The sequence below is a fragment of the Vipera ursinii genome (genome assembly GCF_947247035.1).
Source record: "Vipera ursinii genome assembly, chromosome: 2".
NCBI classification, from domain to species: domain Eukaryota; kingdom Metazoa; phylum Chordata; class Lepidosauria; order Squamata; family Viperidae; genus Vipera; species Vipera ursinii.
The window spans coordinates 286,639,540-286,658,020 of NC_139513.1; the positions used below are offsets into that span (position 1 = coordinate 286,639,540).

An 18,481-nucleotide genomic window follows, 5' to 3' on the forward strand; every position below is an offset into this window, starting at 1 on the left:
AAACTAAAGATAATTTTAAAACTCTGTTGGTGAAATGGGCAGCGTATAAAATTAAATAAATAAACTAAATACGTGTGATAGTAAATAAACTACAGCTAATTTTAACACTCATTGGCGAAGTGGGCAGCATATAAAATTTAATAAACAGACTACGTGTGACATTAAATAAACTATAGATATGTGTGATAGTAAATAAAGCTAATTTTAAAACTACTTATTGGTGAAATGGGCAGCATATAAAATTAAATAAATAAAGAAACTATAATACATGTGATAGTAAATAAACTAGCTAATTTTAAAACTCATTGGTGAAAAGGGCAGCATGTAAAATTTAATAAACAAACTGTAAATATGTGTGACGGTAAATAAACTAAAGGATATGCGTGATGGTAAACAAACTAAAGCTAATTTTAAAACTCCTTATTGGAGAAATGGGCAGCGTGTAAAATTTAATGAACAAATGAAGAATAATTTAAACCGAAATCTGGCAGTTGGCACAACAGAGCCGCAGGATGTTCTGACAGCTGAGAAAAATTTACGATTGCTGTTCCGGTGTGAAGTGTCAGCTTCACTTTTCATGAAAAGTTTCCGTTGCCCTCGATGCCGGAAAAGGCCAAAAACAGAGGGATGTCAGCAAGTGGCCTACTTGGCCAAGGGTTGGGTTCGCTCCTGTGACTATTTTTAATTTTTATTTATTTATAAAATTGATATCTGCCCTCCGTCCTACCTCAAGGGAGCTCTGGATTCGAGCCGTTGTCTCCCAACCCGTGGCTCATTTCACAGTGGTGGGAAAACGGAAAGACACGGAGTCAAGCTGAAGCAAAATTCACACCGGACTGAACTCAGCCCTGACATTTCTATCATAGGAATTCTGTCCCAACTCTGGAATAATTTTTCTTATTGGCCAAGAAGGTCACACGGCTCTTAAGTCCTTGAGATACGACAGTAATGGACCCGGCCCGTTACGTTTGCGTGTCGTGACAGCCATTAAGCGAGATGGCCTCTCTTAATGACCTCCACCCTCTGCTTTTCCTGATGCCGTCAGTTAAATGAATGTGCAGGTTGTTCAATGGAGCACCGGGTGGTTTTTTTGGTGGGGGGGGGAGGTGGAGGCCCTGGACAAACAACAGAATAACAGACTTGGAAGGGACCCTGGAGGCCTTCTAGTCCAACCTCCTGCTCAGCCGGGGAAACCCTGTAACATTACAGACAAACGGCTGCGCAATCTCTTCTTGAAAAAAACGTCCATTGTTGAAGCGTTTGCAACTTCTGGTGGCAGATAGTTCCACTGGTTAATTATTCTCACTGTCAGGAAGTTTCTCCTTAGTTCTGGTTTGGTTCTCTCCTTAGAGCTTACGGTAACAACAGCAAGGAACAGAACAAAACAACAGAATAACGGAGTTGGAAGGGACCTCGGAGGTCTTCTAGTCCAACCCCCTGCTCAAGCAGGAGACCCTATACCAGGGGTCCCCAACCTGTGGGCTGCTGGCCATCCGGCTGCGAGACAGGCCCCCTTACTTGCGCTAGCACCATGTTCGTGGGGTGCAAAAACAGGGCACTGCACCTCGGGGTGCAAAAATGGGGCGACAACACACCTCGGGTTGCGAAAACGGGGTGCCGCTGCTGTGCCTCAGGGCTTGCCACTGCCTCTGATAGCACTTGTTCGCATGCATGAACATGATGTCCAACCCCCATGCTCTAGTGGCCCCATTGGTTCACATAGTGTGGTGGGATGGAGGGTTTGTTGTCACTGTGTGTTGGGGGGAGGGAGCACAGGGGGAGGCTCAGCTAATCTCAATGTACACATGTTGTACTTTGACAATAAAGGTTTATTATTATTATTTATTATTGGTGCAGGTGCTCTGCACTGCCTCTGCTAGCGCTTGCATGCATGCATGAACATGATGTCCAACCCCCATGCACCAGTGGCCCCATTGGTGCAGGTGCTTGCCACTGCTTCTGATAGTGCTTGCATACATGCACGAACATGATGTGCAACCCAATGCACAGTAACCCCATTGGTGCAGGTGCTCGCCACTGCCTCTGCTAGTGCTTGCACACAGGCATGAACAGTGTGTGCAACCCCATGCGTTAGTGGCCCCATTCGCGCATACACGCAGGCGCTCGCCACCGCAGCTGATAGTCCTGCGCGCACGCACAAACGGTTCTGTGGGCTGTAGCGTGAGTGGGGGGAGTGGACCATAGGTCGGGGGGGACTCCTGCTTTGGACGGTGTGGGCACCATGAAGAGACCCCGCAGGGCTGGCTGTCGGCTGAACGGAAGTCCCACCTCTCGTTCCAGGTGTTCATCGTGGGGACCAAGTCTGAATGCCGGCGGGTTCTGCAAACCATTCTGAAGAACCGAAGGCTTTGCACGCTGCTCTCCCCCTACTTCACTCCTGTGGCCTCCCCGGAGGAATTTGTCAACTTGTACGAGAAAGTTGTGGCTTTCCTGGGCGACGACAACAGCGATGTCATTTTCATGCTCCTGACAAAGGTGTGAGAGAGGGAGGGGTCGCCATGGACCTTTCCTGCCTGGGCAATTGATCTGGGAGGCTTTTTCCCCTTCTTGAAAGCAATGAGATGAATAGAATAGACCCAAGGGTGTCAAACTCAATTTCATTGAGGGCCGCATCAGCATTGCAGTTGCCCTCAGGGGGCCGGGTGGGTATGACCTGGGTGGGCGTGTCCTACTGGGTGGGCGTGGCTACAGTGCATATGGCCTACTGGGTGGGTGTGGCCAGCTCTACATCATTTGCATCAAGGGTGCCTATGGGGGCCTGGGCAGGAGGGGGACAGATCTGAGGGTCTCTGGCAGAGGGAGGGTCTCTGGGCCACGGCCAAGGCAGTGGGGGCCGTTCCTTCACTGTTTCCAGGATGGCTTCGTGGGCCGCATGATACCACTTCGTGGGCCGGATCCGGCCCCCGGGCCTTGGGTTTGACATGTCTGGAATAGACTATATGGAATGGAATATGGAAAATTAGAATAGAACAGGATAGAGAAAAGGAATAGAATAGAATAAAACAGAACAGAACAGAACAGAATAGAATAGAAAATATGGAATGGAATATGGAAAATAGAATAGAATAATAGAATAGAATAGTTTGAGTAGAATAGAATAATAGAGTAGAATAGAATATATTGAATAGAACAGAATATATTGAATAGAATAGAAAATTAGAATAGAATAGATAATAGTTTAGTTTAGTTTAGTTTTATTGTATTTGTATACCGTCCTTCTCCCGAAGGACTCAGGGCGGTGAACAGGGCATACATAAAAAATACAGGATACAAAAATTAAAAAGAATTAAATAATAGCCCAGTTAAAACAGTCGATAACAATATAAAAATCCCCATTAAAACCCCAACATATCCCCATCAGGCCAGGCCGGCTTGTTCAAATAGATGGGTCTTCAGACCGCGTCGGAAGGAGCGAAGGTCAGGTGCCGTCCAGAGGAGAAGAGAATAGATAATATAGAAGAGAAGGGATAGAATAGAACAGAATATGTTGAATAGAATAGAAAATTAGAATAGAATAGATAATATAGAAGAGAATAGATAAGGACCCAGATTGTTGGGGGCAATTAAGCTGACTTTGTAATAATGCCGCTTGGGGTGTGTGTGAAAGCCCTAATAAGAAAGGCATATACATAGAATGAAGGCTACTGCTAAGCTTGTAAGCCGCCCTGAGTCTTCAGAGAAGGGCGGGATATAAATGGAATTAAAATAAAAATAAAAAAATAAAATAAATATAGAAGAGAAGAGAGAATAGAATAGAAAATTAGAATAGAATAGAATAGATAATATAGAATAGAATAGAGATAATATAGAAGAGAAGAGGATAGATAATATAGAAAAGAAGAGAAGAGATAATATAGAATAGAATAGAATAGAATAGAATAGAGCAGGAAGCAGTGGTGGGATTCAAATATGTGAACAACCGGTTCTCTGTGTGGATGTCTATTCTGGGCCTGGGCAACAAAAAATTAGCTGCCAGTTCTGCTGAAGTGGTGCGAACCGGCTGAATCCCACCACTGGCTGGAAGGGACTTTAGAGGTCTTCTAGTCCAGTCCCCTGCTCAACCAGGAGACACTATAGCATCTCAGACAGGTGACTGTCCAGTCTCTTCTTAAAAATCTCTCCAGTGATGGAGCGCCCACAACTAGTGAGGCAAGCTGTTCCACTGGTTAATTGTCCTCCCTGCCAGGTTGCTTCTCTCCTTGGTCAGTTTCCAACCGTTGTTTCTCGTCCTTCCCTCCGGTGCTCTGGTGAACAACCTGGCCCCCTCTGCCTTGTGGCAGCCCCTCAAATGCTGGAACGCTGCTATCATGTCTCCCCTATTTCTTCTTTGCTTTTAGCCTTTTCTCTCCAATGGACTCCAAGCAGGATCTGGTTCAGAAGTGTCAGAAACGGATTAGAACAAAGCAGCTGACAGTAACATGAGACAGCCCGGCTTGCCCTCTGCTCAAGCTGGGAGAGCCAAGCAGGGTTCAGAGAGAAGTTAATTCCTCTGTATGGAAGTGTCCACCAAACACACGCACACACACACACACACACACACACACACACACACACACACACACACCAGAATCTGTGGCTACAAGCCATGCTTCAAGGCCAGCCCTTTCTGGCTTCCATGGGGTGGGCTTCATGCACTATTTCAGCAGATATGGGGGAGGCATTGTTGCAGCATTATTAGGCTCCCTCTTGCTCAATTCTAATGGCTCATCTGCATATCTCTCTGTCTGTTCATCCATCATTCTGTCCTGTTCTAGTTATCTGTCTGTCTCCATCCATCCATCCCTCCATTCATCTGGCCCTCCATCCTGTCTCTCTGTCTCCATCCATCCATTTGTCTGTCCGTCCGTCCATCCATATCTATCTATCTATCTATCTATCTATCTATCTATCTATCTATCTATCTATCTATCTATCTATCTATTATCTATCTATCTATCTATCTATCTATCTATCTATCTATCTATCTATAACCATCTATCATCTCTCTCTCATTTTTCTCTCTCTCTCCATCTGCCTGTCTGTTTCTATTTCTATCAACCTTTTTCTGTCTGTCCGTCTGTCCATCCACCCACCCGTCACCATCATCTTTCTGTCTGTCTGTCTGTCTGTCTGTCTGTCTGTCTGTCTGTCTGTCTGTCTATCTATCTATCTATCTATCTATCTATCTATCTATCATCTATCTATCTATCTATCATTATCAGTCTATATCTATCCATCTACCTACCTATCTATACCGACCTATCCATCAATCCATTCACCATCTGTCTGTCATCCATCCATCCATCCATCATTCTCTCTCTCTCTCTCCATCCAGTAATATCTATCTGTCTATCCATCCATTTACCATCTGTCTGTCATCCATCCATCCATCCACTCACCCACCCAGCTCTGTTTCTCCGCCACTATTTGATTAGACATATAGAAGTGAAGTCTAGGGACGCGGTGGCTCAGTGGGTTAGGATGCTGAGTTTGTCGATCAGAAGGTCGGCAGTTTGGCGGGTCGAATCCCGAGTGCCGCGTAACAGAGTGAGCGCCTGTTACGCATCTCAGCTTCTGCCAACCTAGCAGTTCATGTAAAAATGCAAGTAGAAAAATAGGGACCACTCCGGTGGGAAGGGAACAGCGTTCCGTGCGCCTTTGGCGTCTAGTCATGCCGGCCACATGACCACGGAGACGTTCTCGGACAAGCGCTGGCTCTTCGGCTTTGAAACAGAGATGAGCACCGGCCCCTAGAGTTGGAAACGACTAGCACGCATGTGCGGGGGAACCATTACCTTTACCTTTTATAGAAATGAAGTACAAAACCCTAAAATAAGATTTGTTGTTGTTAGCTGCGAAGTCGTGTCCGACCCATCGCGACCCCATGGACAACGTTCCTCCAGGCCTTCCTGTCCTCTACCATCTTCTGGAGTCCATTTAAGCTCACGCCTCCTGCTTCAGTGACTCCATCCCGCCACCTCATTCTCCGTCATCCCGTTCTTCTCTTGCCCTCCACCTTTCCCAGCATGAGGCTCTTCTCCAGTGAGTCCTTCCTTCTCATTAGGTGGCCAAAGGATTTGAGTTTCAGCTTCAGGATCTGAAAATAAGATTAGTATACTTTAAAAAGGAAAACGCTTACTTCTGCAGGCAGGTGGGGGGGAGCCAGGAAAAAAATATCTCTCCTTTTTCAAATTCGCTGCACCTCTAACCCTTTCCCCCCTTTTCAGTGGCTCCCAGTGCATATTCAGCAGAAGGATGACCAGTTCCTCATTTTTTATTTATTTTTATTTTAATTCCATTTATATCCCGCCCTTCTCTGAAGACTCAGGGCGGCTTACAAGCTTAGCAGTAGCCTTCATTCTATGTCTATGCCTGCTTATTAGGGCTTTCACACACACCCCAAGCGGCATTATTACAAAGTCAGCTTAATTGCCCCCAACAATCTGGGTCCTCATTTTACCTACCTGGGAAGGATGGAAGGCTGAGTCAACCTTGAGCCTGGTGGGACTCGAACCTGCACTAATTGCAGGCAGCTGGTGTTACTTAAGGAGGCATTAGCCCACTGCTCCACCAAGGCTCGTAAGATTCCTGGGAAATTATTGTGAGCGTAATTCCTTCTATGACCCAAAGTAGAACATTTCTAACTTGCCCTCTTTCTCTTGGAATTAATCAGCCTCTCCGCTCTCTCCCCCACCCCTCCCATCTCTCTCCATTCTCTCCCCAACCTCAACACCCCTCCTTTAAAAAAAAAACAAAAAAACCCCACACAGTTTGACCTCCTGGAATGGCTGCAGAGTTCAAGACCTGCCCTGTCGGAGCGTGGCCAGCTTTTGGAGTCCATCCACGTGGGTCTCAAGACCTGTGGCTTTGAGCCTGAGAAGGACGCCTTGATGCCTTTCTCCATCTTCTGCAAACACTGGGTTTGCCTCCTCCAGTACCAGTTCCCCGACCACTATAGCAGCTTTTTGAGGCTCCTCCTTCAGAGTAAGTACCGTCTCAACTTTTACGGCTTGTCTTCAGCAAGTAAGAAGGTGAAAAGATGATGGATTGATTACTCCAGTGTGTTTCTCATCCTGGGCAGCCTTAAGACATGTGGACTTCAACTCTCAGAATTCTGGCTGGGGAACTCTGGGAATTGAAGTCCACACATCTTAAAAGTTGTCCAGGTTGAGGGAAACTGTGCTGGACTAGAAGACCTCCAAGGTCCCTTCCAGCTCTATTCTGTTCTGTTCTATTCCGTTCCTTTCTGTTTCACTCTACTCTACTCTACTCTACTCTACTCTACTCTACTCTACTCTACTCTACTCTGTTCTGTTATATCCTATCCTAATCCTATCCTAATCCTATCCTATCCTACCCTACCCTACCCTACCCTACCCTACCCTACCCTCTTCTGTTCTTATGTGTATAGGTAGTCCTTGACTTACAACAGTTTCTTGAACAATTGTTCGAAGATACAGAGACACTGAAAAAAAAGTGACTTATGACACTGCACTTTCACACTGGCCACAGGGTCAAAATTCAGACCCTTGGCTGACGCATATTTATGACACTTACCTTTTGCAAATTTTTGACAAGCCAAGTCAGTTGGGGAGCCCCCCCTCTCTCTCTCTGTCACACACACACACACACAAACACACACACAAATCTTTAATCAGCTACCAGGAAGAGAATTCAAACCATGACATGTGTTGGAGCATTCACAGCTTCTGGCGGCAGGTTGTTCCACTGGTTAATTGTTCTGACTGTCAGGAAGTTTGTTAAGGAATTTGTTGTGCAGAGGTCTCCTTGTGCTACCAAAGAGTTGCACAGACAAGGAAGGGTACTGAGAGCAGTAAGAGTCACACACAGGAGTACACTGAGTTGTAAAAGCAAAAAGTCCAAGTCATACACAATAGCAACAGTCCAAGGAGTAATCCAAAATACAAAGTCTTCTTACAGGTCCAGAGGTCAATACACAGTTCAGGTTTACAACAGTAGTAAACCAACAGCAGAGCAAAAAAAAAGTAATAGTAGAGATCAGTGAATTCAGAGAGAGAAAGAAGCTACGTTACTAGCTTCCTCTTATGGCCATGAGAACACTTACACACCCATTGGCCAATTAACTTCTTAAAGTCATAACATTATGGTTAATATATTTTCAACCCAACATTGTAGGCTAGCACCATATGCCTAACAAAGTTTCTCCTTAGTTCCAGGTTGCTTCTCTCCTTGATGAGTTTCTATCCGTTGCTTCTTGTCCTGCCTTCAGGGGCTTTGGAGAAGAGATTGCTGCCCCCCCTTCTTTGGGGCAGCCCCTGAGATACTGGAACATGGCTACATAACGAACGGGATGCAAAGCTAAGAGTGAAACTTCAATTTTGGTTTGAATTTTCTGCTCAGGTTCTTCCGATCAGCTCCTCAGCCCTGACTGTTGGAAAACATCTCTGAAGGCCTTGGGCTGCCCCACCTCCTTCCCTGCCAAGGAGAAGGGAAGGAAAGAGATGGCTAACCCAAGCCTCCCACTGCAGCCTTCAGTGGAGCCAATTTTATCACCTGAACAGGTGAGCAGCCCGTGTGCAAACCCGTGTTGTAAATACCATCTCAGACTGTCCGGGATTTCATAGCGTTCAGTTTTTAGATGAACCGCCGGAGACAACCCTTAAACCAGACATGTCAAACACAAGGGCCAGGGGCCAGATCCAGCCCGCGAAGTGGTTTCATGCGGCCCGCGAAGCCATCCTGGAAAGAGTGAGGGAACGGCCCCCACTGCCTTGGCCCTGTCCCAGAGACCCTCCTCCTGCCAGAGAACCCTAGATCTGTCCCACTCCTGCCCAGGCCCCCATAGGCACCCTTGGTGCCAACGATGTAGAGCTGGCCACGCCCACCCAGTAGGCCACACCCACCCGGCCCCCTGAGGGCAACCGCCATGCTGATGCGGCCCTCCATGAAATTGAGTTTGACACCCCTGCCTTAAACTATTGAAAACGATGGAAGAAGAATTTGGAGAAATAGCAGGATTGAAAATAAAACAGAGAGGCCAAAAAGAAAAAAAAACGCCCCCAAAGTTGCGGTTAAAAACCTTACAGATAAGCAAAAAACAAAAAAAAACAACCAACCGTCGGAAAAAACAGACTCACAAATAATTAAGAAAGTTAAAACATTTGGGAACATACTTTTAACAGCAAGATGTGCAACGCTAAAAGAAGAGAGTTACATAGCTAATCTCAACGTACACGTGTTGTACTTTGACAATAAAGGTTTATTTATTTATTTATTCATTCATTCATTCATTCATTCATTTATTTATTTATTTATTTATTTATTTATTTATTTATTTATTTATTTATTTATTTATTTATTTATTGAATCAAACAAAATCAGATTTGGGGGAAAAAAACCAGAGCCAATTTGACCACCTGAACAGATGGAGCAACCTGCGTGAACGGGTTTGGTTACAATCCCATCTTAGACCGTCCGGAATTTAATAGTAAATAGGGAAAGAGCAGGAAGAAAAAAAAAAAGTAAAATTCCAGCCAGGGGTTACGAAATAGATCCTAAGTCACCCTAAGTCAACCAGAGGGACTCCGTGACTTACAAGATTTTCGTTTAGTGACCCTTCAAAGTTACAACGGCACCGACAAAAGTGACTGATGAGCCTGTTTTTCACACTTAACGACCGTGGCAGCCTTTCCGCGGTCACGTGGTCAAAATCCGGACGCTTGGCAACGGATTCGTATTTATGACGGTTGCAGTGTCCCAGGGGATCAGGTGATCCCCTTTTGCAACCTTCTGACAAGCAAACTCAACGGGGAAGCCAGATTCACCTTAACATCCATGTCCCCAACCTAACAACTGCAGTGATTCACTTAACAACCGTAGCATGAAAGGTAACAAAATGGGGCAAAATTCACTTAACAAACGTCTCGCTTAACAACAGAAATTTTGGCCACCCGGTTGTGGTGATAACTCAAGGATTGCCTGTACTCAAATCATAAACTAGTCACGGCTGGCTGGCAGAATTCTGGGAGTTGAAGTCCACACCTCTTAAAGGTTGAGGAGAGTGAGGAACGCTGCCTCAAAGGAAAAGGGGAAAAGCCAAGGCTTGCTTGCATGGGCTCCTAGAGGGGTAGAATGAAGATCGTGCGAAGGGTTAATACCACTTTACAAGGCCTTGGTAAGGCCACACTTGGAATACGGCATCCAGTTTTGGTCACCACGATGTAAAGAAGGTGTTGAGACTCTAGAAAGAGTACAGAGAAGAGCAACAAGGATGATCAGGGAACAGGAGGGTGAAACATACGAGAAATGGTGGCTGGAATTGGGGATGTCTAGTTTAATGAAGAGAAGGACGAGGGGGGACATGATAGCAGTCTTCAAGTATCTCAGGGGCTGCCCCAAAGAAGAGGGAGTCAAGCTATTCTCCTAAGCACCTGAGGGCAGGATAAGAAGCAACGGATGGAAACTAATCAAGGAGAGAAGCAACCTGGAACTGAGGAGAAATTTCCTGCCTGTTAGAACAATTAATCTGTGGAACAACCTGCCTCCAGAAGCGAGAATGCTCCAACACTGGAAGTTTTTAAGAAGAGATTGGACAGCCATGGTGATGGAGTGCCCACAATTTCTGGAGGCAACTTCTGTTCCACTGGTTAATTGTCCTCACTGTCAGGAAGTTTCTCCTTAATTCCAGGTTGATTCTCTCTTTGATCAGTTTCCAACCATTGTTTCTCGTCCTGCCCTCTGGTGCTTTGGAGAATAACGTGTCCCCCTCTTCTTTGGGGCAGCCCCTCAAATACTGGAACTCTGCTATCATGTCTCCCCTATTTCTTCTTTTCTTTAGACTAGCCAAACCCAAGTCCCGCAGCCGTTCTTCGTAGGTTTTGGCCTCCAGGGCTTGGATCCTCTTTCTTGCTCTTCTCTGAACTTTTTCCAAAGTCTTGCCTCACAACACTTCGTTTAGTGACCGTTTCAAGTTACAACAGCATTGAGAAAAAAGTAACTTACGACCGTTTTTCACACCTATGACCGTTGCAGCATCCCCCTGGCCACGTGACCAAAATTCAGACGCAACTGGTTCATATTTATGACGGTTGCACTGTCCCAGGGACACATGAATCCCCTTTTGCGACCTTCTGACAAGCAAAATCCATGAAGAGGCCAGATTCACTTAACCACCATGGTACTAACTGAGCAACTGTGGGAAGGAAGGTCGTGAAATGGACAAAAGCCACTTAACTCTCTTGCTTAGCAACAGAAACGTTGGATCCGAATAGTGGTCATAACTTCGAGGGCTACCTGTTTTCAAAAATCCTACTTTTGGAAAGGTTTTAATAGCAGCAGCAACAACAACTACTTTGGAAGGTAAATTGGAGGTCATCTAGTCCAACCTTCTGCTCAGGCAGGAAACCCTATACCATTTCAGACAAGTGGCTGTCCAGTCTCTTCTTAAAAACTTCCAGTGTTGGAGCATTCACAGCTTCTGGAGGCAGGTTGTTCCACTGGTTAATTGTTCTGTCAGAAAATTTCTCCTTAATTCTAGGTTGCTTCTCTCCTTGATTAGTTTCCCTCCGTTGCTTCTTGTCCTGCTTTCAGGTGCTTTGGAGAATAGCTTGACTCCCTCTTCTTTGGGGCAGCCCCTCAGATACTGGAAGACTGCTATCCTGTCCCCCCTGGTCCTTCTCTTCATTAGACTAGACATGCCCATTTCCAGTTTTGAGGGAACAAGTCTGGGAAGAGGAACAAGCCGATATCTGGCCTTTAGGTTCAGCTGGGGTTGAAGAAGATGGGAGGTCCCCTCCAACTCTTATTATTGGATTGGATTGGATTGGATTGGATTGGATTGGAATAGAATAGAATAGAATAGAATAGAATAGAATAGAATAGAATAGAATAGAATAGAATAGAGTAGAGTAGAGTAGAGTAGAGTAGAGTAGAGTAGAGTAGAGTAGAACAGAACAGAACAGAACAGAACAGAACAGAACAGAATAGAAAAGAAAAGAAAATATGGAATGGAATAGAAATAGGAATAGAATAGAACAGAACAGAACAGAATAGAATAGAATAGAATAGAATAGAATAGATATTGGAATATAGAATGGAATGGAATGGAATGGAATAGAAATAGAATAGAATAGAATAGAATAGAATAGAATAGAATAGAATAGAATAGAATAGAATAGATATTGGAATATAGAATGGAATGGAATGGAATAGAACTGGAAGGGACCTTGGAGGTCATCTAGTCCAACTCCCTGGACAGCCATTTCAGACAAAGGGCTGTCCGGTCTCTTCTTAAAAACCTCCAGTGTTGCAGCATTTTGGGCACGTACCACAAAAGAAATACCCATCATGGCTGGATTAGCCATGTATGTCCGTTGCTAATGAGTTGGGACCGGGTGAGTAGCCGTCCCCCCCACGGCTAATTTCTACCTCAACTTTTCTTCTTTTTTTCCCAGGTCATGGAGACCATAGAGTGGTTGTCCGACTACTTCCTCAAACTGCGGTTGTCTTCTGAAGACTATCAAAGTTTCGGACTATTTTCCAAGTGGGCACCTTACGTCGCTCACATCAGACGTCTGATGCAGTATCTGCTCCACCGTCTCATTGGCTCAAAATTGGACAGCTTGTCACGGGAGCCCGTAGGCAGCAACCGGGTGTTTGAAGGTAATAATGCAGCGGGGGTTTGGTGTGCCGATCATTGTCACTCTTTGTTGAATCTCCCAACGGTGCTTTTTTCAGGAGGCAACTGGACTTCTTTGTTTTTCTTTGAAGACGTTTCACTTATCCAAGAAGCTTCTTCAGCTCTGACTGGATAGATACATAGATAGATAGATAGATAGATAGATAGATAGATAGATAGATAGATAGATAGATAGATAGATAGATAGATAGATAGATAGAGGTGGATAGATAGACAGACAGACAGATAGATAGATAGATAATGGATGGATACTTATGGATGGATAGATAGATATGGGTAGATAGATAGTAGATATGGATGGATGGATGGATGGATGGATGGATAGACAGACAGACAGATAGATATATAACCTTAGTTGTCATTTTTTACTGTGGGCACAATGGCACACATTAAAAATGAAATTTAGTTGCTTCCTCTCAAAGTGTACACATACATAACACACATTTAAAACATCCTATACACAACATATGTATAGACCTACACCCTTACATATAAGTGACATATAAATATTAATCACTGCCCATCTTGAAAACATAATGGAAAGAGGAAGCTAGAGAGTTCACAAGGCTAATACTGTATGGAACAAAGCTGTGACTGAATCTGGATGTTCTGCTTTGGATACCACGAAGCCCCCCTCCTCCCAGAAGGGAACAAGGAAAACAGGTCGTGGAGAGGGTGTGTAGTGTCCCAGATAATCTTGTGGACCCAGCTCAAGCAGCGCTTCTGTGCTATGTCCTGGATGGGAGGAAGGGAACTGCCAATGATCTTTTCTGCCGTCCTCACCACTCTGCACTGTCTTCCTGTCCGAAGCAGGGATGCTTCCAAACCAGACTGTAATGCCGTATGACAGGATGCTCTCGATCGTCCCTCTGTAGAAAGTGGTCAGAACAGGGGAAGGAAGACGTGCTTTTCTCATGCGACACAGAAAATGCAGGCGCCACTGTGCCCACTTCACCCGTGTCTCACAGTTGAGTGACCAAGCCAGCCTACTCGTTAGCTGCACACCCAGGAATTTGATGCTGGCAACCATTGCCACAGGTGAATCGTTAAAGCACAGAGCAGTGTGGCTGGGCCTGCCTTTTCTGAAATTGACAATGATCTCTTTGGTTTTCCCACTGTTTAAAACTAGGCTGTTCTCCTTACACCAGTTCACCAAACCCTCAACCTCCTTGTGGTAAGCTTCCTCATTGTCATCATGAATAAGGCCCATGACTGTTGTATCATCCATAAACTTTGCAATATGGTTGGTGGCAAACCTAGCACAACAGTCATGCATCAACAGGGTGAACAGCAGCGGACTTAGGAGGCAGCCCTGAGGAGAACCTGTGCTCAAGAAAAAGGATGGTGGGGAATGGAAGGATTTATACTCCTTGCAGCCAAAGAATGCTCTGCACCCATTTGCACCACTCAGGTGACCCTGAGGACACAGACAAACCTCCAAGTGGCCTCAACGAGTCTCTTGTTGTTAGTTGAGAAGTCATGTCCGACCCATCGCGATCCCGTGGACAACGTTCCTCCAGGCCTTCCTGTCCTCTACCATCTTCTGGAGTCCATTTAAGCTCACGCCTACAGCTTCAGGGACTCCATCCAGCCACCTCATTCTCTGTCGTCCCGTTCTTCTCTTGCCCTCAACCTTTCCCAGCATTAGGCTCTTCTCCAGGGAGTCCTTCCTTCTCATTAGGTGGCCAAAGTATTTGAGTTTTAGCTTCAGGATCTGGCCTTCTAAAGATCAGTCAGAGTTGATCTCCTCTAGGACTGACCGGTTTGATCGCCTTGCAGTCCAAGGGACTTGCAGGAGTCTTCTCCAGCACCAGAGTTCAAAGGCCTCAATTCTTTGGCGCTCAGCCTTTCTTATGGTCCAACTTTCACAGCCATACATTGCAACTGGGAAGACCATCGCCTTGACTATACGCACTTTTGTTGGCAGGGTGATGTCTCTGCTTTTTAGTGTGCTGTCTTTATTTATTTTATTTATTTATTTATTTTATTTAATTTGTATACCGCCCTTCTCCCGAAGGACTCAGGGCGGTGAACAGGGCCATAAATACCAAAATAACCAAAATACAAAATTAAAAACAAATTAAACCCTAGTGCCCAAATGTAAAAATAAATTATATTAAAACAATAATTAAAACCCAAACCCATCAGACCAGGCCGGCTTGTTCAAACAAATAGGTTTTTAGATCACGTTGGAAGGAGCGGAGGTCGGGAGCCATCCGGAGCTCAACCGGCAAGCGGTTCCAAAGGTCAGGCGCACCCACAGAGAAGGCCCTCCCCGTGGGAGCCACCAGACGACATTCTTTGACCGGTGGCACCCTGAGGAGGCCCTCTCTGTGGGAGCGCACTGGACGGAGGGAAGTTGACGCCGGCCGCAGGTGCTCCCTAAGGTATTCCGGACCCATGCCATGTAGGGCTTTGTAGGTCATTACCAGTATCTTGAATCTCACCCGGAAGGTAACCGGAAGCCAATGCAGTTCACGGAGCAGAGGTGTAACATGGGAGTATCGGGAGAACCCCAACACAACTCGCGCGGCTGCATTCTGCACTAGTTGGAGCCTCTGAGTGGTCCTCAAGGGCAGCCCCATGTAGAGTTGTACCCTTGCGGCCCCTGACCTTGCCATGGCTTTCCTCCCCAGGAGCAAGCGTCTTTTAATTTCTTGGCTGCAAGTCTCTTAAAAGAAGGCAAATGACCAGCTGTCTGCAAGGAGTATAAATCCTTCCATTCCCCACCATACGGCCAGAGCCGAAGAGCTTCTTGGATGAAAAGTGAAACCTCTTCAAAGAAAAACAAAGTCCAGTTTCCTCGTGAAAAAAGCGCCTGTTGGGACAAGCCTGACTCTGGATGACGGGAGACTCTCCATAAACATTTACTGAAACTGGTAAACTGATCCTGCCCAGGATTTACAAGAATCTGCCCAAATTTGGATTCCAGATTTATTGTGCATCTGTTTATTTGTTTGGTTGTTTGTTTATTAAATTTACACGCTGCCCGTCTCGCTGTTCGAAAGAGATTCTGGGTGGTTTACGATGATGTAAAAAAAAAAAGAGTTATCAAAACAATTATAAATATAAAAACCAGGCAGATGGTGTATTCTGCCTAATGGTGGAGTAAGTAAGCCTTGTGTCAACTCAGGGTTTACTCTCGTGAAAGTAAGACCTCCTCGTTTGGGGCAAGTTGGAAACGGAGAAAAGAAAGCTTAAGAGACATTTTTGTCCGCTCCTGCGCTGACTTTTTTTGAATTCCCTAAAAAAATGACGAACCTGTGCAGTTGGAAGCATTTCACTAGAAGTCTTCTCTCTCTCTCTCTCTCTCTCTCTCTCTCTCACTCTCTCTCTCTCTCTCTCTCTCTCTCTCTCTCTCTCTCTCTCTCTCTCTCTCTCTCTCTCTCTCTCCTTTCAGCTTTGCATTCTCTATTTTTAGTCACCATTCAACTCTTCAAGCATGCTTGAGGTCTTAGAGGGAGAAGACACAAGGTAAGTGTGAAGCTGTTTTTAGGATGTTAAAGAAAATAGAATTGAACCTGGGATCTCCACCTCTTTGGTGGATGGTGGACACACACTGGAAATTTTAAGCACATGTTCTTGGTGGCCTCAGGAAGGGGGCCGTCATGCTGGGCTGGAATAGTCAAAAAAAATGGTGGGACCACTTGAAATGGTATAGAGTTTCCTGCTTGAGCAGGGGGTTGGACTAGAAGACCTCCAAGGTCCCTTCCAGTTCTATTCTGATTGATTGATTGATTGATAGAAATGGTACAGGGTCCCTGCTTGAGAGAAGCAACCTGGAACTAAGGAGAAATTTCCTGACAGTGAGAACAGTTAATCAGTGGAACTACCTGCCTCCAGAAGTTGTGAATGCTCCAACACTGGAAGTTTTTAAGAAGAGACTGGACAGCCATTGGTCTGAAATGGTAATAGGGTTTCCTTCCTGAGCAGGGGGTTGGACTAGATGACCTCTAAGGTCCCTTCCTCCTCCTCCTCCTCTCCTCCTCCTCCTCCTCCTCATTATTATTATTATTATTATTATTATTATTATTATTATTATTATTATTATTATTATTATTATTATTATTATTATTCCACTTAGGGCTGTAAAGTTTAGGGCAGCATATAAGTCTAGGTGCTATTGTCACCTAGTTATAAGTCACTAGGTAAGAGAATGACAGTGCAGTGGTTAGAACGCAGTATCGCAGGCTAACTCTGCCCACAGTTTCAAGTTTGATCCTGGCTGGCTCAAGATTGACTCAGCCTGCCATCCTTCGAGGTCAGTAAAATGAGGTCCCAGATGGTTGGGGGCAAATATGCTGACTCTGTAAACTGCTTAGAGAGGGCTGTAAAGCACTATGAAGCGGCATATAAGTCTTAAGTGCTATTCTTACTGCTATTCCTTCCTTCCTTCCCTCCTTCCCTTCCCTCCCTCCCTACCTGCTTCCTTCCTCCCCTCCTTCCTCCCTTCCTTCCTTCCTCCCTCCCTCCCTCCCTTCCTGAAGGCGCAATGGTTAGAATGCAGTTCTTGCAGGCAGACTCTGCCCACAGCTAGCAGTTTGATCCTGACTCAAGGTTAACTCAGTCCTCCGTCCTTCCGAGGTCGGTAAAATGAGGACCCAAATTGTTGGGGGCAAATATGCTGACTCTGTAAACCGCTTAGAGAGGGCTGTAAAGCACTATGAAGCGGTATATAAGTCTTAAGTGCTATTCTTACTGCTCTTCCTTCCTTCCTTCCTTCCTTTCTTCCTTCCCTCCTTCCCTCCTTCCTTCCTTCCTCCTCTCCTTCCCTCCGCCCTCCTCCCTCCCCTTCCTTCCTTCCTTCCTTCCTTCCTTCCTTCCTTCCTTCCTTCCTTCCTTCCTTCCTTCCTTCCTTCCTTCCTTCCCTCCCTTCCTGAAGGCGTAGTAGTTAGAATGCAGTTATTGCAGGCAGACCCTGCCCACAGCCAGGCGTTCGATCTGACGGGGCTCAAGGTTGACTCAGCCTTCCGTCCTTCCTAGGTCGGTAAAATGAGGACCCAATTGTTGGGGGCAATATGCTGAGTCTGTAAACCTCTCAGAGAGAGGGCCGTGTAGCACTGTGAAGCGGCACATAAGTCCGAGTGCCAAGGGGCTGTTGCTGTTTGGACAATGGCCGTTCTCCTTCCGTTCGTTGCGTTCTGTGATTCTGCAGCCGGCTGCATCAAGCGACTTCAGTTAATGCAGCAGTTGGGGAAAGCAGCCATTTAGCAAAAGTTGGTGCTGATCTCTCTCTCTCTCTCTGTTTCTTTTTTCTCTCTCTCTTTCTCTCTCTCTTTCTTTCTTTCTCTTTCTCTCTCTTTTTCTCTCTCTCTTTCTCTCTTTCTCTCTCTTTCTCTCTCTTTCTCTTTCTCTTTCTCTCTCTTTCTCTCTCTCTCTTTCTCTTTCTCTCTCTCTTTCTCTTTCTTTCTCTCTCTTTCTCTTTCTCTTTTTTTCTCTCTTTTCTCTCTCTCTCTCTTTCTCTTTCTCTTTCTCTCTTTCTCTTTCTCTCTCTCTTTTTCTCTCTTTCTCTCTCTCTCTTTCTCTTTCTCTCTTTTTCCTCTCTCTTTCTCTTTCTCTCTTTTTTTCTCTTTCTCTTTCTCTCTCTCTCTTTTTCTCTCTCTCTCTTCTCTTTCTCTGTCTTTCTTTCTCTAAAGCAAACAGCGCTGCTATCCTTGGCTGGAAAGCGACTCCCGCCCTTTCGTCCACCATGGTGGAGTTGTTTGCATCCAGCGTAGACCTTCTACACAAAGCTTCAAAGGTAAGAAGAGAGAAAAATTTATCCCCCGTTAAGGGGTCCGTCCTGCTCTCTGAACTCTTTCT

At 45.5% G+C, this 18,481-nt stretch overlaps 1 protein-coding gene across 1 annotated transcript in view; it reads left to right on the forward strand.

Moving 5' to 3' along the window:
• The window catches only part of EPG5 (ectopic P-granules 5 autophagy tethering factor), a 68,322-nt gene that overhangs the window by 35,165 nt on the left and 14,676 nt on the right, over nucleotides 1–18,481 (forward strand). Inside the window, exons 19-24 of the mRNA XM_083353536.1 lie at nucleotides 2,302–2,496; nucleotides 6,771–6,984; nucleotides 8,383–8,543; nucleotides 12,435–12,642; nucleotides 16,080–16,119; nucleotides 18,316–18,419. Of these exons, the coding sequence (XP_083209662.1) occupies nucleotides 2,302–2,496; nucleotides 6,771–6,984; nucleotides 8,383–8,543; nucleotides 12,435–12,642; nucleotides 16,080–16,119; nucleotides 18,316–18,419 (922 nt within the window). The remainder of the gene's footprint in view (nucleotides 1–2,301; nucleotides 2,497–6,770; nucleotides 6,985–8,382; nucleotides 8,544–12,434; nucleotides 12,643–16,079; nucleotides 16,120–18,315; nucleotides 18,420–18,481) is intronic.